This window comes from Amblyraja radiata, chromosome 3 (genome assembly GCF_010909765.2).
Source record: "Amblyraja radiata isolate CabotCenter1 chromosome 3, sAmbRad1.1.pri, whole genome shotgun sequence".
Taxonomy (NCBI): domain Eukaryota; kingdom Metazoa; phylum Chordata; class Chondrichthyes; order Rajiformes; family Rajidae; genus Amblyraja; species Amblyraja radiata.
The window spans coordinates 62003980-62030973 of record NC_045958.1 but is presented as its reverse complement, the minus strand read 5'-3'; the positions used below and the strand labels follow the sequence as shown (position 1 = coordinate 62030973).

Sequence of the window (26994 nt, the reverse complement as noted above, 5' to 3'; positions counted from 1 at the left end):
ATTTGGTAAGATATGGCGCACTGTGTACAATTCATGGCACTCCACCTTAGAAAAGGTATATTTATTTTGGAAGGAATGTTGAATACAAGGTGGAATTGGCTTAACAGTTAGTATTTCTCAAGTGAATGCCCAGCCAAACGAAGAGAAAATGGAATAGGAAACAGATAAACTCACCTTGAAATTATAACCTGTAAGATGACTTAAACTTTGAAGAATTTGAGGAGTTCACATACAATGGTCTGAAAGGTGCTCACTCACTAATTATATAATACAATCAGCATTTTGAAAGAGGGCAGTGTAGATGAAGTGAGCGAAAGTCAGTGTGGATTATTCCACACAAGGAAATCGGGGTATGCTGGGACTGGCTGACAAAGCTGTCTTGTAGCATATGATCAGATGTGTAAGTGAATGGCTGAGTAGACATAAGAAGCAGCACAGTGGCGCAGCAGTAGAGTTGTTGCCTTATAGCGTCTTGCTGCCTTACTGACTACGGGTGTGTCTGTACGGATTTTGTACGTTCTCCCCGTGACTGCATGGGGATCTTATAGAAACTTACAAAATTCTTAAGGGATTGGACAGGCTAGATGCAGGAAGATTGTTCCCGATGTAGGGGAAGTCCAGGACAAGGGGTCACAGCTTAAGGATAGAGGGGAAATTCTTTAGAACCGAGATGAGAAAAACATTTTTCACGCAGAGAGTGGTGAATCTCTGGAACTCTCTGCCACAGAAGGCAGTTCATTGGCTATATTTAAGAGGGAGTTAGATGTGGCCCTTGTGGCTAGAGGGATCAGGGGGTATGGAGAGAAGGCAGGTACGGGATACTGAGTTGGATGATCAGCCATGATCATATTGAATGGCGGTGCAGGCTCGAAGGGCCGAATAGCCTACTCCTGCACCTATTTTCTATGTTTCTCCGGATGCTCTGGTTTCCTCCCACATTCCAAAGATGTCTAGGTTTGTAGGTTAATTAACTTCTGCAAATTGTCCATAGTGTGTAGGATAAAACTAGTGTACACGTGGTCGTTGGTCGGTGTGGGCTCAATGGGCCGTAGGGCCTGTTTCCACGCTGTATTTCTAAACTAACTAAAAAAGTTACGTAAAAAGGAGTTAAATAAACTACCTCTGCACTCCTTGGAATATTTTAGGTTAATGGATTACACGATTGAGATTTTTTTAAATTTTGAAAGGAATTAATATTGCAGATTGAAACAGATGTTTCAAATCAGGATCAGACATTCCACTTCCCCGCTCCTAACCCATTAACTTTAACATAGACGCAATCCCTCTATACCTTCATCCCACATCAGGAGGGTCTGAGGAACCTTCTTCCTGAATGAAGGTTGAAGCAGTTCTTCTCAACGAACATATTAATTTGCCTGAGTGAACTCAAACACATTTCATTGTACCGTTGACCCTGTGTTAACCGACATATGACAAATAAAACTGAACTGAACAATAATAACATTAACTTACATTTTTCTCAAAGACATCACTTTCTCCAGATCACTGGTGTAGTTATAGACACTCATATGGGGTCAAGCTACGCATGTCTTTTTGCAGCAAAAGTGGACAAATGTTGGTTTCAGTCCTTCCTGGGCTCACTCCCCTCTTTTTCCAAAATATAGATAACTATATTTATACCTAACATTAAAATATTATCACTTTCGCAACAAATTTGCACGCTACTCGCCTCTTCGCATGGTTCATCCTTTTCCTTTCCACGCCTCTCCATCTCCATGTCAGTGGAAAGGATAAGTAGCAACACCCACTCGAAGCCCATGACACTAAGGCTTCCTTGATTATCTTCCTTCCACTCGGTTTCCTGTAAGGATTTAATTCTATTTTCTCAGTTCCACTGTTCAATCGCATTTGCTCTGATGATGAGATAAAATGTCTTCCACAGTGGACAGCCTGCCTGGACGTGCCTGAAATTCAAGAGAATCAGGGGTGGAAGTTAGTGGAGTGGCTATCATGGAGAAGGTGCTTGCGAAGCTGAAAGGGCTGAAGGTGGAAAAGTTACCTCGAACGGATGGACTGCACCCTAGGGTTCTGAAATAGGTGGCTTTAGAGATTGTGGAGACATTAATAATGTAAGAAGTAACTGCAGATGCTGGTTTAAACCAAAGATAGACACAAAAAGCTGGAGTAACTCAGCAGGATCTCTGGAGAGAAGGAATTGGTGACGTTTTGGGTCGAGACCCTTCTTCAGACTGGTTAGGAATAAGGGAAACAAGAGATATAGATGGTGATGTGGAGAGATAAAGACCAATGAATGAAAGATATGCAAAAAGGTAACAATTATGAAGGAAATAGGCCATGGTAAGCTAGTGCGACTTGGGTGGGGGGAGAGAGAGAGAGGGAATGCTAGGGCTACCTGAAGTGAGAGAAATCAATATTCATACAACTGGGCTGCAAGCTGACCAAACTAAATGAGATCCTGTTCCTCCAATTTGCACTTAGCCTCACTCTGAAAATGGAGGAGACCGAGGACAGAAAGGTCTGTGTAGGAATGGGAAGGAGAATAGTGATGTTTCAGCAATCACTAGAGCCAGGAGTGGCTCCAGACGATTGGAAAATGTCCAATATTACCCCGCTGTACAAGAAGGGAGCAAAGCAGAATAGTGGAAACTTTGGGCCGGTTAGTCTGCCTTCAGTGGTTGGTAAGATTTTAGTCCATGAGAAAGAATTAGGTTACGTGTACTTAGAAAGTTCATGATAAAATAGGCCGAAGTCAGCATGGTTTTGTAAAGGGGAGATCTTGCCTGATGAATCTGCTGGAATTATTTGAAGAAATAAATCAGACAAATGAGAATCAATGGATGCTGTTTACCAACATTTTCAGAAAGCTTTTGATAAGGTGTCACATGTGAGGCTGCTGAGGAAAATGAGAGCCCATGGCAATAAAAGGCAGACACTAGCATGGATAGCAGGTTGGCTGGATGGCAGAAGGAAAAAAAGAGGGCCTTTTCTGGTTGGCTGCCAGTGACTAGCGGAGTTCCGCAGGGGTCGGTGCTGGTGCTGTTACTCTTTACAATGCATATTAATGATTTGGATGAGGGGATTGAAGGCATTGTGGCCAAGTTTGCAGATGATATAAAAATAGGTGGAGGGGCAGGTAGTGTAGAGAAAGCAGGGACTCTGCAGAAGGACTTGGACAGGTTGGGAGAGTGGGCAGAGAAGTGGTAGAGAGAATATAGTGTAGCAAAATGTAGAGTAATGCATTTTGGTAGTAGGAATAAAGGCATGGACTATTTTCTAAATGGGGAGAGTATCCAGAAATCTGAGGTGCAAAGGGACTTGGGAGTGCTGGTGCAGGATTCTCAAAAAGCTAATCTGCAAGCCGAATCGGTAGTAAGGAAGGCAAATGCAATGCTGGCATTTATTTCAAGAGGGCTAGAATACAAACCAGGGATGTAATGCTGAGGCTCTAGAAGGCACTGGTCAGGCTGCATTTGGAGTATTGTGAGTAATTTCTCTAAGAGCTGCTCCATATCTGAGGAAGAACGTATTGGCTCTGGAGAGGGTCCGGAGGAGATTTACAAGAATAATCGCATGAATGAGTAGGTTAAGATATGATGAGCATTTGACGGCACTGGACCTGTATTTGCTAGAGTATTGAAGGATGATGGGGAACCTCATTGAAACGTACAGAATAGTGAAAGGCTTGGACAGAGTGGATGCAGAGGGGATGTTTCCACTACTGAGAGTCTAGAACTAGAGGTCATAGCCTCAGAATTAAAGAACATTCCTTTAGGAAGGTGATGACGAGAAATTTCTTTAGTCAGAGGGTGGTGAATCTGTGGAATTCTTTGCCACAGAAGGGTGTAGAGGCAAGTCAGTGGATATTTTTAAGACAGATTCTTGATTAGTACAGGTATAAGGATTTATGGGGAGAAGGAAGGAGAATGGGTTTAGAGGGAGAGATCGATCAGCCCTGATCGAATGGTGGAGTAGGGAGCTAAGATCCTATAGCGAGCAAGATAGTCCACTCCTGCGAAATGCAATGGGCTGACGTGTAGTACGCAACGGAGCGGAATGTCGGTCATTTCTTCGTCCATTTCAGTAATTCCGACCCGACTTTGGTTATCCCTCTCGCAGTGTCATCAACGTTGCGGGGGAACAGTTTGTGTTAATAAATTATAATTTTTTTTAAATGTTTTTAAATGTCTCATGTGCTGTCTGAGTTGATGTTTGTATTAAACTTGCACTCTGTAATTCATCTAATCACACTGTTCACAACTGCGGTATTTGGTTAAATAATAGCAATAGGGTGATTTCACGAAAGGTCACTGGATCATAGATCCTCACCCACGTGACCGCAAAATCCAACTGGGGTACAAACGTCACTTCCAGTACATGTTATTGATGCTGAAAACGATCACTTTCAAACCTGTTAAAAACCGCGAAAACGGCCCGTTTTTGAGCTGTAAATAACTGGGCCAGTCGGGGTGACCGCGAGGCACAGTTATCTTACTTTACAGTCCAGAAGATAAAGAAAAACGAAGGTAGACAAGAGGGCGCTGAAGGGGCAACAACAGCGGAAGTTGTTTGCCGTGCAGATATAAAGATCGAAAATTATCGCGTTTGCTCGCTGCATTTCATCAAAACTAAGGCATTATTGATTTGATGAAATGCAGCGAGCAAACGCGATAATTCCCGATATTTTCGATCTTTATATCTGCACGGACAACAACCTCCGCTGTTGTTTTCCCTTCAGCGCTCTCTTGTCTTTACCTTCGTTTTTCTTTATCTTCTGGACTGTAAAGTAAGGTAACTGTGTCTCACGGTCACCCCGACTGGCAGTTATTTACAGCTCAAAAACGGGCCGTTTTCGCGGTTTTTAACAGGTTTGAAATTTCGCGTTTCTAGCATCAATAACATGTACTGGAAGTGACGTTTGTACCCCAGTTGGATTTTGCGGTCACGTGGGTGAGGATCTATGATCCAGTGACCTTTCGTGAAATCACCCTATATATGAAGATTCCAATTGCTCTACTTCCTTAATTTTTTTTGTGTCTATAGAATTGCTTTTCAACAATAAATTGGGTCTGGTCTTCCCAATAGCCAGAGAGTGGATGAGATCTGTCTGAAATGGTGGGGTTATCTAAATGAGGTATTTGTTTTGAGCAAGATTAACAAATGATGTATAACTTAAGGATGATTTTATTTAGCGACCATACAACTGATTAGATTGTGTAGGAAAGAACACACATACACACATATATATGAATGTGATATAGATGTATATAATCATATAACACACACATATATATTTCTCCAGATTTTTATATATAATGATAAACTTTATTACGGACTCAAGGCCCAGACAAGGGACAACATTACATAAAAATACATTAATCCTCCCCGCAACTTTACCCTGGCGTCCCAGCCGTGATGATCCGGGCCAGACTTCCCACACGCTGTGGAAGGAACATAGGCATCTTTTCGCTTTTTATTGTGATTTATTGATCTTTTTAAAGCTGAATATCTGATAACGACACATTAGATGTGAACGCCATGGCCAAAGCAAAGGAGCGAGTGCGGAGACGGAAGCCGGTTACGGAAATGGTGCCGAGGATTACCCATCAAAGATCCCATGACCCTACCAAAGAACCTATAGCAAGCAAGATTGATCACCCGACGAACAAGACGTAGTACGGTCATGGGCTGATTCATGGGTAATTTTCGGCCCCATTTCCGTAACCGGCTTCCGTCTCCGCACCAAAGATCCCATAGATAACTAGTGCGAGCAAAGATAACTAGTGCGGAGACGGAAGCCGTTTACGGAAACATCCTCGTAAAAATAAAAGTTATTTGGTAAAAATCTTCTCATCTTCAGAATTTTAATTTATTTACACAAACTGTTCCCCACAACGTTGATTACACTGCGAGTCGGGTCGGGTTACGGAAATGGATGAAAAAAAGGCCCACGTTCCGTTGCGTACTACACGTCAGCCCATTGCATTCAGCAGGAGTGAGTGATCTATCGTGCTCCGCTATAGGATCTTTGGTCGGATGACGTAGTTTTGTAGATGACGTGTTTTGTTCCTCCAGCGATCTGACCGCGCACCTCCTACTCCGCGACGCGCATGCGCGGATGCACGCCTCCCTGCGTGCTCGACGCGCATGCGCCGATCGGCTCTCCGCTCTTCGAGCCCTTCTCGCCAAAGATCCTACAGCTCCGCTATAAGATCTTTGCTTCTCGCTCCTCGACGCCTGTTCCCGTCTGGCGGAGGTGACGTAAGACGCTAGCGCGCGGAGGCGGAAATGACGAGCGTTGTTTGCGCGGCGGTTGGGGCGAAGATGGAGGAGGATCAAAAGGAGAACTTTCCGCGGGCTCCCGACAGCGGCCCTGGTCCTGGTCCGGCGCAGGTGAGGCGAGGCGTGGCTGTCGGCCTGAATCATCAGGGCCATCGCCGGCACTGCAGGGTATGAAAGGGGAGCCGTGATGGGGGTGAGACGCCACCGTCCGCCCACTGCTCGGACAGGCGCTGCTCTCCCGCCAACATCCCGCTTCCCTGCCCCTCACTCCACTGACCCACCGATGTGAAGGATTTTCAGTTATGCATTTTTGTTTGTTGTTCTCTCTGGGTACCCCCACTCACGCCAGCAAAAATAATTTTATTTGACAGCCTTTGCATCAACTTGAATCTAGATCTTGTATTAGCAACAAGTAAATCTTTTTTTGGATCAGAAGAAATTATAGTTGGAAAAAATAGTAAACTTAACTAAAAAAATTTTGGAAGGTGACAGATTTAAGCATACTGAAATTATTCCTTCATGTCTGCCACCCTCACATCTTTATCTTTCCGATAAGGAAACGTTTTACTTCGTTCATTTTTACTTGTCAATAATTTTTGTGTAAATTATATGGAGAATTTTCATATGACACTATTTGTGGTACAACTTGTATTGTGTAAATGGAACTGGCCTAATTTGTTATGCAGTCACATAGGATAATTCACTGATTTGTGCTGGTCTCCCCTTGCCTTCAGCTGAAGCAGCGCTGCAGACTTGATGGTCAAGAATATCCAATAAAAGCTACTCCTACAACCTACATAAAAGACTTCAGTGACCCAGTCTACAAAGAAATTGCTGTCACAAATGGTCACATCAACAGAATGACTCGTGATGAGCTCCGCACAAAGCTAGCAGAGCTCCATTTAGAAACCAGGTGAGTAATATGTTGCCATTGATGAATGACAAAAATACATGCAACTGATCCACTGTGAGAACTTTCCAACTTAGTCCCACTAGAATTGTATTTTTATGAAGTTTAGTTTAGAGATACAGAGCGGAAATAGGCCCATTCGGCCCACCGAGTCAGCGCTGACCAGTGATCCCCGCACACTAACACTATCCTACACACACTAGGGACAATTTTACATTTATACCAAACCAATTAACCTACAAACCTGTACGTCTTTGGAGTGTGGAAGAAAACCAAAGATCTCGGAGAAAACCCACAGGGAGAACGTACAAACTCCGTACAGTAGTCGGGATTGAAACCGGGTCTCCAGCGCTGCAAACGCTGTAAGGCAGCAACCCTACTGCTGTGTCACAAGTTGTAATTGTTATTAGGAAGTTTTACTATGTTAAACATAAATTGTTATGGTTGCACATTCATTTCGTTAAATGTGACGGGCTGATAACAACGATGCAAGAAGGTCGGAAATGGTGAGGAGTAGATGACATTATGGAGGCCTGAGATCCAAATTTAGATGTCATTGAAAATGAGCAAGATACCACATATATGCCCTCATTTTATTCTTTCATTAGGAACAATTAATTAACTAGTAATCTGTGGCTAGTATAAAAAATAACGCATCTGCGACTTGCTAAATTTTTTAGCTAATTTTATTATTCAAAAATTGAACTTTTTTTAGGTAATGGTATCTATGGACTTTCGTCATGTTTGTAATGGAAGTTTGGCTGGGAATGTGTAAATTGTTCAATGATTTTATATCCCTTCTATCCAACCACAGGATTACTATGCCATATTGATTTTTGTTGAATTTTTATAGAGCCTAAATTGTAATAACTGCTCTGAATAAATTATACAGGAGGATAAATATTCCACGTATTATCAAAGATCTGAGTGAATGGAAGATGCATTTTCACTTTGTTTTTCATTAGTTCCTTTTCTTTTTTCCCTTGTCATATTTTCCTGTCACATTTATCCTTTGTGGGCTTCACTACCTCCATTATTTGTATTTGAGTTGCACAAGAGCTGCTTACTCATATGTGTACCATGTCTTGCTATTATTGACTCCATCTTGTTGTCTTACGACCTTTAGGGGAGTGAAGGATGTGCTGAGAAAACGGTTAAAAAACTTCTACAAGAAGCAGAAACTGACTCAGACTTTGCAAATCAAGTCAGAGTGTTCAGATATGTACTACGATTACATCTGCGTTATTGATTTTGAAGCAACTTGTGAAGAGAACAATCCACCAGAATACCTGCATGAAATTATTGAGTTTCCCATTGCTCTCATGAATACTCGCACGCTTGAAATTGTGAGTAATTGTTCAAGTTTGTTATGTCACATGTATGGAGAGGTACAAGTACGACAAAAAATGTTGCTTGCAGCAGCATCAAAGGCACATAAGCTCTGATAAATGCATTATGTGCGCACTACTTGGGCACTACACAAAATTCGAAAAGGGGTGGCACAGTGGCGCAGCGGTCGAGCTACTGCCTTACAGCGCCAGAGACCCAGGTGCTAGGCTGGATCCAGATTACGGGTGCTTGTCGGTGTGGAGTTTGTACGTTCTCTCCGTGACCTGCGTGGGTTTTCTCAGAGATCTTCAGTTTCCTCCCACACTCCAAAGACGTACAGGTTTGTAGGTTAATTGGCTTGGTATTAGTGTAAATTGTGTCTAGTGTGTGTAGGATAGTGTTAATGTGGGGTGATTGCTAGTCAGTGTTGACTCGGTGGGCCGAAGGACCTGTTTCTGCGCTGTATCTCTAAATTAAACTAAAAAAGAAAACTGAAAAAAAAACATTATTACAATAATATAATTGGTACAAAAACAAGTCCATAGCCCTGTAAGAGATGGGCCATAGTCTTCATTGTTGAGATAGAATTATGATTGTGTTGGTTGGTTCAAGGACCTAACAGTTGTTGGAAAGTAATTCTTCCTGAACCTAGTGCTTTGGACATCAGGCTTCTGTAACTCCTGCTCGATGGTAGCAGAAAGAAGAGAACATGGCCTGGATGGTGCGGATCCTTGACAATAAATGCTACCTTCTTGCGCAGCACCCTGTATAGATGCTTTTGATAGAGGGGGGGGGGGGGGGGGCTTTGCTTGTGATGGACTGTCCTAAGTCCAACTTACTGCGGCCTCTTGTATTCCTGGTATATTGGATTTGCCATATCAGGCTGTGATGCAATTAGTCAGGATAGTTTCTGCAGTACATCTGTAATAGTTTGGTCCAAGACAGGTCATCAAAGATGGTAATGCCCAGGAATTTGATACTGCTAACTCTTTTCACTGCTGACTGTATGTTTTATACATCTTGGATGAAATTGAAATTCTTGTGCCTTATCAAGTACCAAAGCTTTCAACTCCACAATTCAGCTTGGCCATATAGGATGCATTACAATTGATAATCAGAATCTTTGTCAAATGAGTAGTTTTAATGGTACATTATAAAGAAGGAAGCAAAATGGGAATAAATTCCAAAGTGTTGTTGTTTGGCAGCCAAAAGCAATCTGGTGAGTGGTGGTGGAGGGAGGCAGATTTGGACCACGTCAGAAACCTGAAGCTTGAAAAGGTAGAATTTAAAGATGGATATAGTCTTAACTGTGGCGACAACAAGCAGAAGTGTGGTGGGTCAAATAGGTCTTCATGGGTATAAACCCCAGAGCAGTTTATTTTTTATTTTTATTTTTTTTATTATTTTTATTAGAAGTACGGTAAATTACAATAATACACAACACATATATCTTAATACATTTTTTGTACCGCTTCATTTTTTTGAGCTTTAAGAAAAAGATAGAAGTAAGGAAAGTAAAGAAAGTGCGCAAGAGTCGTGAAGTGCAAGAGAGTGTTGGGAAAAGAAAGCCCCTTAGAAAAGAAGTTAGAGAAGGAAGTAAAGTAAGAAAGTAGACCCTAGAAAAGAAAGAAAAAGAAAGTAGGAACATTCGCTCTATTATAACATTAAACTCCGCAGAAAGGGGACTACCAACCAAGTCTGTTTTTGTTGTTTTACCTCCCATTGCCAGGTCCTGATACCATTTATTTATATATTTATTTTTAAAATTACTATGGCACCTCATGCTTGTAATAGGTCCAGAAACGTAGACCACGTCTTTTGGAATTGGTCTGCTTTACCTGCTAAGAGGAATCTCATCTCTTCCAGATGTAATGTTTCAAACATATTTGATATCCACATTTTTATTGTTGGTGTGGGCGCATTTTTCCAGAATTTAAGTATGAGCTTTTTCCCCATTATTAGCCCGTAATTGAATAAATTCTTCTGATACACGTTTAATTCAGGGTTACCTTCTGATATTCCAAAAATGATCCATTCTGGTTTTGGTACCAGTTTTATTTTGATTAATTTTGAAAAAATATCAAATATTTCATACCAGAATTTTTGGATTTTTGTACAAAAAACAAAAGAATGCACTATGGTAGCTTCTTGACACAGACATTTATCACAGATAGAGCAGTTTATTTCTAGATGACGGATTTACAGAGAGCCAATACCTCACCGTACCAAAAACCCTGGTTCATCCCTGACCTCTGAAGTTTGCACATTCTCCATGTGACCGTGCAGATTTCCTCCAGGTGCTCTGGTTTATTCCCACATCCCTGAAGGTCGATGGGTTAATTAGCCCATTAAATATTTGTGTGTAGGTGAGTGGTAGAATCCAGGAGGAGTTGGTTGACATGGATTGGGCCACAATGGCTAGCTTCTGTGCGATATTTGTGCCTCTGGGGTAAAGTGAGGTGGAGAGAAGGGTAAAGAAAAAGGAGTGGACAAGATAGTGTTGGAATAGTAATCGGAAATCAAGAAACTGCAGAGGTTAGAAATTAAAGTAAAATGCTGGAAACTTTCAGCAGGTTGGACAGCACCTGTGGAGAAAGTGATTTAGATAAGTGACCTTTCATTAGAACTGTTTTGATGAGAGATCACCACTCTGAAACATTAACTATTATATGCCATGAGCAGAATATATGCTTGCAATTTTCTATGTTGTCAGGTATATAGATGCCAGTGTAGTAACTATCAGTACAAGAGTATCGTTCAGGACAATATTTCTTCAATGCGGCAGTGGAATGTTCTCTGATCCAATAGACTGCTGTATTCAGTGTTACAAGCCATTTCTTTATCACGAGGAGTGAATTGAATTGACTAGACACTAGCTTCTGTGATAACGAGGAACAGGGTTGCCCTTGCATGGGATTAAATCGGTGTAAATGGTTTACAGACTTCTTAATGCACTCTGCACAATTAATTTTCAAGACACAGTATTGGAGAAAGCTGACTTGATGTTGGGGAATGAAGCTGATCAGTAACAGTGGAATCAGTAGGAAAGGATTTTGATGTGAGTAATTGTTAGATTTAGCATATTTTTGAGAAAAGACAAATATATATTGGGAATAAAAGTTCTCAGTTGGGGAAAGGTAAATTTGACTAAACTGTGAAGTGATCCAACAAAAGTAGATTAGAAATTAAATTAATGTCCGCAGCATAAGGTATTCAAGTGAACATTTGAAAAGTAAAAGGATTGAAGGTCTAGACACAGGATGCATGGCGACACAATACAGAAGAGAATCTTATAATAGTTAGTGTGCTCAATGCTTCAGAAAACCTCGAGAATGGAAAGTGTAAGAGTGAAAGGAAGAACATTTTGAAAATAATAGGTTATATTAAAGAAAACCTAGTAAAGTACCTAGTGCATAAGGAGTGAGAGGATAATTAAGAAAAGAATAGGCCATGTTGAGACAAAATCAGTTAAACGTTATTTTCTTAATACATGTTTTTAGAAAAGATAGCAAGAGCAAGATGTTGAACCAAAAAAAGTGCTTAATTGTTTTGAAGATTGATATGTTTTGGTCTCAGATGAATGAGGTTCCATTGTTTGAAATGGGGAAAAAATGTTAATGTTTGGAAAAAGGTTAAGGATGCTATTAAATGGCATGTATAATTCACAGAATCACATTAGTCATTTGGCTGGCTCTGTGCAAGAGCGATCTAGTTTTAGCCCCATTTCCGTTCTCTCTCATCATAGTCCTCTGTACATTTGTTTCCAGGTCATGATTGGAAGTGCCTCCACTATTTTCCCATCCCTGGCAATACATTCCAGATCCTAACAACTCGATCTTTCCTCCTGTAATATTTTTTGGGTTCTTTTACCAGTCCCCTTCCTTCTATGACCTCTGGGTCTTGATTTTGTTGCCAGGGAATAACGTTTCTTTAATTTTTCTATTCTGACACCTCATTTTAAGGAATTATTATATTAGGACTGCATTCACTCCAGGCTCTCTCTTTCCTATTTGAGGATATTGATGGAAAGTTTTTTTTTTCTTTTTGGCATGGTTTCACTGCAGGCTGGAGTATTTGATGTAGTCCCACATGGCAAACTGTTCAGTAGACTAAAAGCTGACGGATTTCTTTTGAGTGAAAAGTTGTTTCTGAAATTAGATTAGTGACAGGAAGGAAAGTATAATGATCAGGTGTTAATGTAATTAGAAGGCTATTTCCAGTGCTTTTCTTGTGTTTTGTGCATTGGTTCTTGACATCTTGTAGTGCTATGGCGTCTTTGGATCGCAAGGATTTTGCGGATTGGAGGTCAAATTTCAATGGAGTCATTGAAACTAATGGAGGTAAACCTGGATAATTTTAATTTCTACAGACAGAACGTTTGTTCTTTTGAATTGGAATGTAATCAGGCATGGTGATACTTAATCTGTTGAACTCCTTCTATGTTATTTTGCCTGGAGGCTTCTGATGCGAAACATTACTTTTCCATATTCTGTTCCTGTCTAATATCATGTTAACTCAAATGAAAAAGCGGCTTTCCTGTGAAGTCTACTTAATGACATCTTGTTGAAAACAGCTAAGTCAGTACAGAATTGACACCACCAATAAAGGTTGCAGCCATAACCTTTTTTGGGTGTGTATTCTTTGAGTTTGCACCACATCTAATTTTAAGATTCTTGCTCATTATCATTCATATCATTGATCTTTTTTGGCCTTTGTTGTGTGGAAGTAAGCTCATGTATGTGCCTATATTAAAAGCACTTTGGCATATTCTGAGGCTGTGAAAGGTGCCAAATAAAATTATATGATCCTTTACAATCATATCATTGAAACCTACGGTCCTGAGAAAATACTAACATAAAGTAACTGTTATTTTCAAGGAGGATACATTCCAGGAGTATGTTAAACCAGAACAGAAACCCACCCTTACAGAATTCTGCACCAAACTCACGGGCATCACACAGGTAATTTTATCAAATACATTGTTTCAATTTGCAGTGGTGTTCTTTGAAATGGTAATTTAAAAAAAATCAAAACTTGTGCCTAACTTTTTCTTAAACTTTTTTTTGCTGTTAGAATATTTAACAATATTCTATAAATTGGCTATTTGTGGCATAGTTTGAATAGTCAGGTGAGAGTAGTCAATTGAGGTTGAATACATACAGTTACTAAACAGAGAACCCATCTTTTAAATTATATACTTTTTGCTGTAGTCTAAAACTAATCCTTTTAATTTGGTGCAGCATAGAAAATTAAAACACACATTTAACCATATAATAACCATATAACAATTACAGCACGGAAACAGACCATCTCAACCCTTCTAGTCCGTGCCGAACACGTATTCTCCCCTAGTCCCATATACCTGCGCTCAGACCATAACCCTCCATTCCTTTCCCGTCCATATAACTATCCAATTTATTTTTAAATGATAAAAACAAACCTGCCTCCACCACCTTCACTGGAAGCTCATTCCACACAACCACCACTCTCTGAGTAAAGAAGTTCCCCCTCATGTTACCCCTAAACTTCTGTCCCTTAATTCTCAAGTCATGTCCCCATGTTTGAATCTTCACTACTCTCAGTGGGAAAAGCTTATCCACGTCAACTCTGTCTATCCCTCTCATCATTTTAAAGACCTCTATCAAGTCCCCCCTTAACCTTCTGCGCTCCAAAGAATAAAGCCCTAACTTGTTCAACCTTTCTCTGTAACTTAGTTGCTGAAACCCAGGCAACATTCTAGTAAATCTCCTCTGTACTCTCTCTATTTTGTTGACATCCTTCCTATAATTAGGCGACCAAAATTGTACCCCATACTCCAGAATTGGCCTCACCAATGCCTTGTACAATTTTAACATTACATCCCAACTTCTATACTCAATGCTCTGATTTATAAAGGCCAGCACACCAAAAGCTTTCTTTACCACCCTATCTACATGAGATTCCACTTTCAGGGAACTGTGCACAGTTATTCCCAGATCCCTCTGTTCACCTGCATTCTTCAATTCCCTACCATTTACCATGTACGTCCTATTTTGATTTGTCCTGCCAAGATGTAGCACCTCACATTTATCAGCATTAAACTCCATCTGCCATCTTTCAGTCCACTCTTCCAACTGGCATAAATCTCTCTGTAGACTTTGAAAATCTACTTCATTATCCACAACCCCACCTATTATCATCTGCATACTTACTAATCCAATTTACCACACCATCATCCAGATCATTGATGTACATGACAAACAACAGTGGACCCAACACAGATCCCTGTGGCACCCCACTAGTCACTGGCCTCCAACCTGACAAACAACCATCCACCATTACTCTCTGGCATCTCCCATTCAGCCACTGTTGAATCCATCTTGCTACTCCACCATTAATACCCAACCATTGAACCTTCTTAACCAACCTTCCATGAGGAACCTTGTCAAAGGCCTTACTGAAGTCCATATATACAACATCCACTGCTTTACCCTCATCAATTTCCCGAGTAACCTCTTCAAAAAATTCAAGAAGATTAGTCAAACATGACCTTCCAGGCACAAATCCATGTTGACTGTTCCTAATCCCTGGGGCACATTTTAAGCTACAATTTAAGTCTTAGACTGAATACGGTGGGCGGCGCGACTCTCGTCAGCAGCGGCCTCTGCAGTCCGTCTGCGTTTTTATTATTTTATGTCTTATGTTTTTATGTAGTTTTTGTTATTTGTGTTGGGGTATGTGTGGGGGGGGGTGGGGGTAACTTTTAAATCTCTCCCTGCACGGGAGACCCGACCTTTTCTTTGTCGGGTCTCCGTTGTCGTTGGGGCTGCAACGAGGAGCGGCCTCCAACAGGAAGACCGGGGGCTGTGGTGCCGACTACTCACCTCACCGTCGCGGAGCTGGCCGAGTCCAGAGCGGGTGGAGCTGTGGTGGACGCTGCTGCGACCCGACCCCCGGAGATTCGGTGGCTGCAACTGCGGGTTTGGCGGACAGTGACACCGGGAGCCCGCGGGTCCCTGGAGGGAGACCGCTTTTCAGGGCTTCCGCAACGGCGACTTCTCCCGCCCGAGTTGCGGGGTTGAAGAGCACCTGAGCGGGGCCTTACACCATCGCCCCGCGCGGCTTGGAATGGCTGCGGGACTGCGAGCGCCCACCGGGTGCTCTAACACCAAGACCCGGTGTGCGGCCTTGCATCACCCGGCGTGGCTTTAATGGCTGCGGGACAATTCGCCATCGCCCGCCGGGGGCTTTGACTTTGACTTTGACTCTGACATCGGGGGGGAGAGTGCAGTGGAGAGATAAGTTTTTTTGGCCTTCCATCACAGCAATGTGATGGATGTTTATGTAAATTATGTTGTGTCTTGGGTCTATTTGTTTGTAATGTGGCTGCAGAAACGACATTTCGTTTGGACCTCAAGGGGTCCAAATTACAATAAATTGAATTGTATTGTATTGTATTGTATTGTTGAGCAGTACCTTCATTAAATACTTGCTATATTTTGTAATACTGAACATTTGTGTCGCATGATGAATGATTAGGAAAATAGGGTTCCAAGAACATTTTGCTTCATCTTTGTCTCAAATAGCACCCCATTATTTTTAAACAATTACTCTGTTCCTGATTCTCCTACAGGAGGAAGCATCACATTACTCTGTTTAGGGCAGCACTGTGGTGTAGCTGGTGGAGCGGCTGCCTCACAGCACCAAGGTTTAATTCTAACCTCTGGTTATGTCCGTGTGGAGATGTACGTCCAAACAGCGTATACGTCCTTCCAATATCTTTGTGGGCACCTTTATCAATATAAATACAAACTTTATCCCCATCATATGCTTTCCTGTGGCCACATCTATATACTATTAAAAGTCTTGTCTGTCTGATCAAAGAACTATGCCAAAACGGAACACAATAGCACAAAATATTTTGCAGAATTGTACTCGGCTTTTCCTGTGGTTCGTATCAAGTTTCTTCACATTTGATGTTATATTCAAGAAATTTTACATTTTTAAACTTAAACTCAAGATTTGGGAATAAAGGGGGGACCTGCGCCAAAACAGTACACGGTAGCGCATAAATGTTTGCAACACTTTACGCACCTTGGTCTCCCCTGTCAAGTTTCCTTCAGATTTTATGTTATATTTCACGTTAATATTTAAACGTTTCAAAAAGCCAAATTCTCAAAATAACTGTTCCTGTGTTACGCGAGGTTTCTGACAGTTGCAGGGATGACGTCACAATGGCATCTCACAGACCAGTGCGTCGGGGGGAGGGGCTTGGCCTAGAGACATAGAAAGAGATACAGAGAGAGAGAGAATATTGCCTTGGGGAGTGGGTTGCATTGGTGGACCAGGCGTCCCATTCGGAAAACGGGTGAGTGGTGGAATATTGCCTTGAGGAACAGGTTGCGTTGGGGAACAAGGCCTCCCGTGGGGGCTATGGGTGAGTGGTGCAATATTGCGTTGGGGGACCAGGCCTCCTGTGTGACAGGGACCCAACGGGTCGCACTTGGTCTAGTTTATAATAAAAATGGTCTCATCAGGGACATAATTTGGTCATGAGCTTCCCATCTCTCCTTTTTTCAACGGAGGACACCAAGCATTTTATCTATTTTTCAATATTAACTACATGTATACAAGAAGATTAAGCAAATAATTGGAATAGTTAATGCTGAAGTGGCAAGTGTTGTTGGTGCAGGTCATCTTTTCAACCATTTTGTGTGTTGTGTTTATTCCAGGATATGGTGGACAAGGCAGGGAGTTTTCCAGATGTTCTTCAACGAGTAGTTGATTGGATGAGAGAGAGAGAACTAGGAACCAAGTGCAGATATGCAGTATTAACTGATGGGTATGTGATTCTAAAAAATATATAATGCTTAGATTTATCGTGAAAGAAACCAGAATTGATGAAGGGTGAATGTAAAATTATTATAACTACCTTATAAATTTTCTGCTTTAACTGCCCGTAACTTAGTCTGTGGACATTGTTCTGAATTCAGTGCGCAAATTTGCCTCCTAACATAACATTAAAAAAACATAAATTTGCATCAGTATTTGAAGAAGGGAAAAGTGAGTTAAAACTAAGTATGGACTCGTCTCCATGCAATCAAAATCCTTCTGCTGGTCTAGCATCCAGACCTATGGATAAACCACTGTGAAAGATTTTTAAGTTTCTGAAGTTTATAAACCTCTTGCTCTATATTGCATTAGTGTGTGAAACATTTAACATTGTTCTAAGTTTTGTATCATTGTCTGTTGATTTACTTTAAAAAAATGTTTTCCCTAATCGCAGGTCCTGGGATATGAGCAAGTTCCTGAATGTTCAGTGCCACCTCAGCAGAATCGAATATCCACGGTTTGCAAAGAAATGGATTAACATCCGAAAAAGTTATGGCAACTTTTACAAGGTTTGTGATGTGTTTTAGCTTGCAAACACGGCTACAGACATTAAGAGTCTAGTTTTCCCTGCTATTATACATTGAACATGTGTAGGATGTAACCAACAGCATGTGTTTCTAGAGACCAGGCAGTTGTCCTCTTTCTGGTTGTATTCTTTTGCTGATTTTGCCCATTTAAAAATGTGGAAAACGCTCTTCTAATTGCTTTTGGTGGTAAAAACTTAAAACGGGCATTTAACTATATACGTGCTGTGGTAGTATTACTAACATTAAATGAATTATGTACAGGTGCTGAATGTTGCTTAGGTATCCAGAAGTGGATTCTGATATTGAAATATAACATTGTCCTTGATTTAAAATGTTGGTAGAACGAGATATTGGATTAATAAGTTTGGTTCAAATGTGATCGAATGCAAGTCAACATGGGTGAGTTCACTGTTATTTGCACTGAAGAAGATAGCATTATAATTGAATGATGAGTAGAAGGAACAAATATGGATGTATTGGAAGGGAATTTTTAAGAGTTAAATTTAGCTCAAAGGACTAAAGGAATCGAGGGATATGGGGGAAAAACAGGAACTGGGTACTGATTTTAGATGAACAGGCATGATCATATTGAATGGTGGTGCTGGCTCGAAGGGCCGAATGGCTTACTCCTGCATCTATTTTTCTATGTTTCTATCCATTATCTACTTAATGTGGTTAAATTATGGCAGTTTTGTGCTCAGTATTAGGAAAGTGTAGAATATGAGTCTTTTAATCAATTGTCTGAATCACTGCAGTATTACATGGATGAAAATATGATTGTGGGCCTGTATTTATGCTGCGGGTTTTGCAATAGAGTAAGATTCCAAATTCCACAATACTCAATAAAATGTAATGATCCAGTTGAAAGGTAGTACTGGTAATTTGTATATTTGGGACGGCCTAGTTTAATTTAGTTTAGCGTTAGTCAAAACATGCCCTTCGGCCCACCGAGTCTGCTCTGACCAGCGATCACTAGTTCACAAACTAGGGACAATTTTCAGAAGCCAATTAACCTAAAAACCTATACGTCTTTGGAATGGGCGAGGAAACCGGAGCACCCGGAGAAAACCCTGCAGTCAGGATCGCACCCTGGAATCCGGCGCTGTAAGGCAGCAACCGTGCTGCCCTTGGCCATGTGAAAGCTGCACTTTTAAAAGTAGCATTTTAGTTATGTATATCGTACCTTATGGTCATGTATTTTTTCTTTACCCATATGATGGTTCATTTCTAGTACCACTGGAAGTTTGGGCTCTTTAGTGCATGAAGAGAACACTTTGGGGACAATACTGACCGATGTGGGGGGAGAAAAGTGGAATGTAGACCTCTAGTGTACCTTTCACTTTCTCTTCTACATTAAGTATGTAAATGACTAAATAATACAATCTGAAATCCAAGATCATCTTTAATCAGTATTCAAACTATAGCGGTACAGCAGGTTGTTAGTTGTTAGAACATCATGACCGCTTCCAAGACTGATAGTTCACCATACCCAGGAATCGCTGCAGGCCGAGCACATCGGTGGGGGCAGGCATCTCTGAGATGGCGGCAGCTAGCTTTCTTCGGTTCCGGCCTGAGACCGTCGGGAGTGAACACATGATCGACATAGGTGACCTCTGAAACCCTGAACTTACACTTGTTAGAGTTGAATTTCAGGTTGATCTGACGTGCCCGGTCCATGATAAGCTTTAGGTTGTAGTCGTGCTCCGGTGTGTTGATGCCATAAACCAAGATATCGTCGACTATGATGGCACATGGGAGGCCCTGGAACAGCAGTTCCATGTTCCACTGAAAGACCTCGCTGGCCGAGTTAATGCTGAATGGCATTCTTAGAAACTTGAATCTGCCAAATGGAGTGGTAAATGTGGTACGGTTTGACGACTCGTCGTCCAGCGGCACCTACCAGCTCTTTGCATCGAGGACAGAAAATACGGTAGCTCGGCCGATCTGTGCTGCAACGTCCTCAACAGTCCTCATAGGATAATGCGGGCGCCTGATGGCGGAGTTCAAATCTTTCGGATTGATGCACACACAGAGCTCGCCTTTATCCTTCTAGAAAGTAGCAACCATGGTGGAGACCCATTCAGTGGGCTCACTGATCTCCTCTAGCATGTCTAAGGAAACCATGTTCTTTAGATCAGACTCAATCCTGTCTCTCATGGCATGTGGTGCGCGAACGACAGGGTCAACATTGGGTTCAATGGATATCTTGTAGGTCACAGGCAGCTTGCCTAGTTTGTCATCGAACAGATCAGGGTATTCTTTCATCGGGTCCACCGATATCAGTAGCTTGTCGACCGACTGGTCAAAGGAAATCAGTCCCAAGTCCTGGCATGCGTGGATGCCCAACAGAGTCACAGAGTCAGAATTCAAAACATAGAAGGTCAGATTCCTTGTAGTCTTTTTTCAGCACGCATTTAAAAGTGGTTCTTCCCAGTGGAATCAGAACCCCTCCCCCCCCCCCCCCCCCCCCCCCCCGTAAGCATGCAGAGTGGAGTTGTCTTTAGTCAAGGCCTCGTTACTTCTTATCTTGTTGTAGAGGTGTACAGACATTACGTTTACTTTTGCTCCTGTGTCTAATTTGGCCTTGAAACTTATTATTAACCAACATCAGAACTGTAGGATCGAGAATCTTACCAGCTGTGTGCAGGATTGAATACACAGTTGACTCCGCTTGTGAGTTAATTGGACTGTCCTCGGGGGCAGAGTCGAACTGGTACTGAGAAGCAGAGATTGTTTGGTCTTGTTGTAGCAGGTGTCAATTAGACGCTGAACTAGAGGGTCTCTCCCCACATGCTCTGCAAGCGGCAGAGAAATGGTTCATCTTCTTGCAGTAGTTGCAAGACTTCCCGTAAGCAGGGCATGTGTCTCGCTTATTGTGGAGATAGTTACAGTTAGGGCATCTCCTAGGAGGCTCATTGACAAATCCCCGATTAGCCGGTCGAGGGGCCTCAGTCATACAACTTCTGTTGTCTGTCGGTGCTCGCGGTCTGTCGAACCCCGTCAAATTGATAGATTTTGTTTCTGTGTCACGCTGCTCGCTTAATGGAGCGACAAACTCAGCCAAACGACAGGCATGCGCGGCCTGCTCGAGAGTTAAATCAGGATTCCGCAGCAACTCCAACCGTAGCTTTTGATCATTCATGCCAGGCACTAATTTGTTCCTTATCAGCTGATTAGCCATTGTCTCAAATCGGCACCTCTGGGCCATGTATCGTAAATCACAAATGAATTTCTCCACCGGCTCATCAGGAAGCTGGTGTCTCGCAAAGAATTTGTCTCTTTCTAAAATGCGGTTCGACGGCAGGTCACCTATCTCACTAAATTTATGCAACAACACATTAGGTTCGTTTACAGATTCTCCAGGTGTAAACTACCTGGACGTTGGCGTCGCGAATTTCAGGAACATATTCAAAAGTCCGAGCTCTCATCATGGCATCGGGACCCGCAAGGTTAAGTAGAAAGGAGGCTTTGACAGCGTCTGGTTCATTTCGGTGGATGATGTCCATGTAGTGTTGGTAATCAATCTCAAATGTCAGCCATCGCTCGCCAACGTCGGAATCGAAGATAAGCTGTGCAGGCTTTCTGCAAGATTGAGCCATCGTAAAGCAAAAAACAAAACTGACAAAGAAATAAAACCCGATAGACGGAAGCAGTGGGTTACTCAGAGTTGACTGACACCATGTAAATGACTAAATACACAATCTGAAATCCAAGATCATCTTTAATCAGTATTCACCCTATAGCGGTACAGCTAGTTGTTAGAACATCATGACCGCTTCCAAGACTGACCAGTGCAGGAAGCGGGTGTTAGTATAAATTGTACAGTAGGGTGGGGTGAGTGATGCTATTCTGCTATGATTGGTTCTCATGCATAAACCAATCTACAAAGTACTTGGCTACCTTTTGAAGAGAAAATAATACCATTTCAAGAATTTTGCTGTTGGATTGATGTTTTTCCTTAAATGTTTGGATTTCCAGATCTCTACAAAAAATAGCACTGGATCTTGACAAGTGGTAGAATGTAGGTGTGAAACCTGGATAGTTAGAGCCTATAATTTGAGACACAGGAGAGTGCAGATGCTGGACTTCAGATCAACAAATAATCGGCAGGAGGACCTCAGCAGGTCAAGTAGCATTTAAGGATGAAAATTGTCAGTTGATGTTTCAGGTCAGCACCATTCAACTGGACTGGAGACATGAAAAGTGACTGTCCATTTCCTTCCATGGATGCTCCTCGACCCATTGAGTTCCTCCAGCAGATGGTTTAAGTATAGAATCCAACTGCAATAGTGTTAGCTATGTATTGCAAGGATTGATTGTTGAGAATGTTTGAGAAGCTTCATTGAAACCTAACACTAAACACCATGGTGGTTAGCAGGAGAACAGTATTGTAGATATTGTAGGTAATAATAATAATAATAATAAATTTTATTTTTATAGCGCTTTTCTAAGACTCAAAGTCGCTTTACAATAGTAACAGACAATAGCAAACGGAGAAGCGGCGAACAAACAGCGCCAGCGTCCTCTCCGTGCAGCACATAAAGAAAGAATACAGACATAACAATAATAGACATTTAATCGGAATAACATATAATCGGAATATAACAAATAATAAAGACATCACAGAGACACAAATTAAAAACAGAATTCAATCCAAAAACAGAAAATCAAAAACACAGTGTGAAGAGAGAGCAGCGGCAACCAATTCGTGCCAGCGTCCACTCTCCCTTCACGGCAGCCATCTTGGACACAGACCTACAAGACTACAGTTAGACAAAAAAAATCATCCCCCCACAGTGGATAGCACTGTGGGAGAAGGCACAATGTCCAGTCCCCACCCCATGTTCACCCCAAAGTCAGGCCTATTGAGGCCACCGCAATTGCCTCTACGGAGGCCCGATGTCTTGTAATGTAATGCTTCTATCTATGGAGGGAAATGAACAGTCAACATTTAGTGTTTGTGAAGCTGGAAGACTTCTGGAGTGTGCGGCGATGGGAGTAGGCCATTCAAGGGCCTGTCCCACTGTCACGACCTCTGCCGAGTTTGCCCTTGACTCATACTCGCAGCATGGTTGTCACGAGGTAGTAGGAGGTCTTAGGTAGGTCATAGCAGGTCGTGATGCTAGTCATAGGTACTCGTGGCATCAAGTAGGTTGCAGCGTTTTTTTTCTAGCCCGATGAAAAATACCCATGAGTAAAAAAGGTCGTGAATTCGGTCGTGAAAGTGGGACAGGCCCTTCAGTCTGTTAAGCTTGTTCCACATATTTCCCCACAACTGACACTTGGGAAATTTTGAGTGATATTGGTCGAGGACTTTCTTGTACATTTCATTTCATTTTGCTGTTTAACTTGAACTGATTTTGATGCGTGCTATCACCATCAGGTTCCTCGGACTCGGACCAAACTTGCCTCCATGCTGGAAAATCTCGGAATGGTGTATGAAGGTCGGCCTCACTGTGGATTGGACGATTCTCGAAATATTGCTCGGATTGCTATCCGAATGCTCCAGGATGGTTGTGAACTACGTGTCAATGAGTGCCTGCATGCAGGGCAACTGGTAAATGTCCCCAATACCTCCCCATTGGAGAGTGCTCCTCCTCCTTACTCCCCGTGGCAGAAAGTTTAGGTACCGGAATACTGGAATGGAGAATCCAGTGTGCCCAAGTAGGTTTGAAGGAGGAGTGAAGGAGCACAACATTCAGACTATTTGTTGGCAGTTGTAATGGACTATTTTTTGTAAATTGCCTTGTTCAGAAGCACCACCTGGATTTTGTGCTTTATTTTTTTAATTCTATGTCACAGGGTTGTCTATTACCTTTCTGCGTGTGCTGTAATGCTTATGATACAGTGTGAAATGCTGCAAGTCGGGAAAATGGGAATTGACCAAATTTCACTTAATTGGGTTGAACTATACATCCGAAGTCCGTCAATAAAGCATTGTTTTGTATTACTTCAGCTTTGCCTTTTCATATATTAGAATTGTGAAACTGGCATGTAGTCAAATATTTACAAAATCTCTTAGGCAATATATTATATTCATTAGTGATCAGTTTGCCTTGAATATCCATGTGCCCCACACATTCTCCATTAGCTAAAGGAAGTCAAGTAACAGCAATGTGCAATTTTTTGTTTTATTTTATTATTCATCTTACTTTGGACTGTTGCACCCAGTGTTGTCCAAGTCTTATTTTCTCTGCTGTACCAATGTAGCAAAATAGTATATTTAAGTTGAACAAACCAATGTGACAGAATCCTGCCTATTGTGTTTAAGAAAGAGCTGCAAATGCTGGAAAAATTGAAGGTAGACAAAAATGCTGCAGAAACTCAGTGGGTGAGGCAGCATCTATGGAGCGAAGGAATAGGTTGTGTTTCAGAAGGGTCATGACCCGAAACGTTGCCTCTTCCTGCGCTCCATAGATGCTAATTTTGCTTACTGCTCACCATAAAGAAACTTTGCTTATTTCCCTCCCTCACCTGTAATGCTGTTTTTTTGTTTTTGTTTGTTTTTTTGCTACAGAAGAGTGCTCCTGGTATTCTATAATATAATTTTCAGATGTTTCTTTGAACAGTTAGACTTGACTGGCATATTAGATCTGCAAATATTGTGGAGATTTAGACTGAAGATTATTTTGATATTAGATTGTTTTTATTGCTTGTACACTTAATAATAATTTCTCTTCATTACCACATTTTAATATTTTATCCAGCTGCTATAAATCTCAACTCATTTTAAAGGAAGTGAGTGAGTTCCTCATTATCTATTTGCTCCGTATGTGCATGAGCAGATAGGTTGATGTGCATTTTCAACAGCACATTGAGAGCAAAGACTAGTGATACACACGTTTTCACTTGAATTTACGATAAAAGCTAATTCACTTATTTTTGTACTTTCAATGACCACTTTTGCTAATCAACATACTCTATAAACACAACTTCCTATTGTGAGCGCAGAACTTGCCCTTTAATGTTTACTCATTTCTCTTTGTGAAAGTTGGAAAATATCAGAACTTGTTACACCTGTTCAATGCCTTTGTTTGAATTTGTTCATTAAAGGCTAATTTTTAAAACAACTTTTATTCACTTTGACATCTGGTTTATGGAATACTTTGCATATTCAGTAGTCATACAGGAACAATGTGTTGATGTTCTATCTAAACTAATGTTCTCATTCACTGCCATCTGCTACGTTATGATTGAATGCATTGTGCTTTAAAAAAAAATCTTCTGTAAGGATCATCTAGCCAGGTGCATTCTATAAGTTTCTTTGTACCTCTTATCCTGGTGTAGCACCACTTTCAATAGACAAACTTTTCTTTGGTGGTCAGACACCCTTACAGATGATTATTATCCTTCAGATGATGCTGCATCGGCAGGTTTTGCAGCTATTTCCTGAGAGCTGTTCTTGTCAAAGTCATTGTCTTCAATCTCTATCATAAACTCTGTTCCCTGTTCACCAGCTCTGACATTCCCTGTGAACATTTAAATTGAATCCAACCGTTTACATCCTTGGTACTATATTTCATTCCAAGATGAGCTTTCAGCTATATCTGTGAATCACAAATGTGCATGTCCCACCTTGGTGACTGCAGGAGACTATTCAGTCACCACATGTTCGCGGATGGTTGCCGGGGAGTCACCTTCATGGTCGTGAGGAGTTCCCACATTCTGGGAACTAGTCGCGGCCTCATGGTGGATCTGCGCACAAGCGGTTTTTACGATTTTTAAACCTTGCTAACTTTTACAATATACTACCGATCGGAAAAAAACTTGTTACACTCGCAACACAGGAGAACGGTGAGTGAGCTGACAAAATATGGTAGCGCTATCGCGTACCGTTTTGAATATAACGGTCAGGAGGTCACATTGCAACCTTAGAAAACTTTGGTAAGGCCACATTTGGAGTATTGTGTGCAGTTCTGGTTGCCCCATTACAGGACTGATGTGGATGCTTTAGAAAGAGTGCCGAAGACATTTATAGACAATAGGTGCAGGAGTAGGCCATTCGGCCCTTTGTGCCAGCACCGCCATTCAATGTGATCATGGCTGATCATCCCCAATCAGTACCCCGTGCCTGCCTAATCCCCTGACTCCGTTGACTTTACCCGAATACTGTTTGCATTAGAGGGTATTGGCTACTAGGAGAGGTTGGACAAACTTATTTTTGTTTCTCTGGAGCATCAAAGACTGAGGTGAGAGCTGAAGGAAGTATATAAGATAATGAGAGGCATGGATAGGGCAGACAATCCGAACCCTTTTCCAAGGGTGGGAATGTCAGATTAGAGGGCACACCACAGCTTTAAGTTTAATTTAGTTTGGAGATACAGCGCTGAAATAGGCCCTTTGGCCCACCGAGTTTGCTCAGACCAGCGATCCCTGCACACTAACACTATCCTACACATACTAGGGACAATTTTACAATTATACCATGCCAATTAACCTACAAACCTGTACATCTTCGGACTGAGGGCTTCGGTCTGAGAACGTCTTAAGATGAGAAGGACAAAATTAAAAAATGTGTGGGGCAAGTTTTTACAAAAAAGTGGTTCTTGGAATGCATCGCCGGGACTTTCTATTTGGATTTCTGATGGAGGGGATGAACACTCTAAACACTGGTGTTCTCATGTGTTTAGATCACTGAAGCTTCTTTCTTCATGTGAGTAGCCGGTGTAGTCTTGCTCACATTTCCACCAGTGTAGCATCAGGGATGACAATGACCACACCGACACTCGCAAGAGGGTGAACTCAAGTGATATGGTTCATTTATTGTGACAGGTAGGTCCAGGTCCATGTAAGGGTGCTGGCCCTGGCTGTCAGTGTTCATATGAAGAAGCAATGGAGACCTCGGGTTTGTCCTGGCAGCTCTGTCCTGGTCTCGAAGGAGGAGGAACGATGATCTCAGGCTGTGACCTGAGGTTTGGCCTCTCCTCACCTGTCTGCTGGTGATAGGGATCTGAGTGACAACGGGGGTGCCGTTACAAAGAATATTGAAACTTGAGAAAGGGGAAAGGATATACAAAGACATTGAGCTGAGTGAAATTGCAAGAATGATTATGCTGGCTGGGACGCATTCCTCTGGCTAAATTAAAATTTGGCAGT

General features: G+C 41.8%; 1 protein-coding gene across 1 annotated transcript; it reads left to right on the top strand.

The window, feature by feature from the left end:
* Positions 1-6126: 6126 nt before the first annotated feature.
* eri1 (exoribonuclease 1) lies at positions 6127-24968 on the top strand. The gene is made up of 7 exons (XM_033017905.1): positions 6127-6372; positions 6996-7174; positions 8298-8517; positions 13378-13461; positions 17212-17321; positions 17766-17880; positions 23282-24968. The coding sequence occupies exons 1-7, from the start codon at positions 6268-6270 to the stop codon at positions 23522-23524; spliced, it is 1056 nt and encodes a 351-aa protein (XP_032873796.1). The 5' UTR covers positions 6127-6267; the 3' UTR covers positions 23525-24968.
* The last annotated feature ends 2026 nt before the right edge of the window (positions 24969-26994 follow it).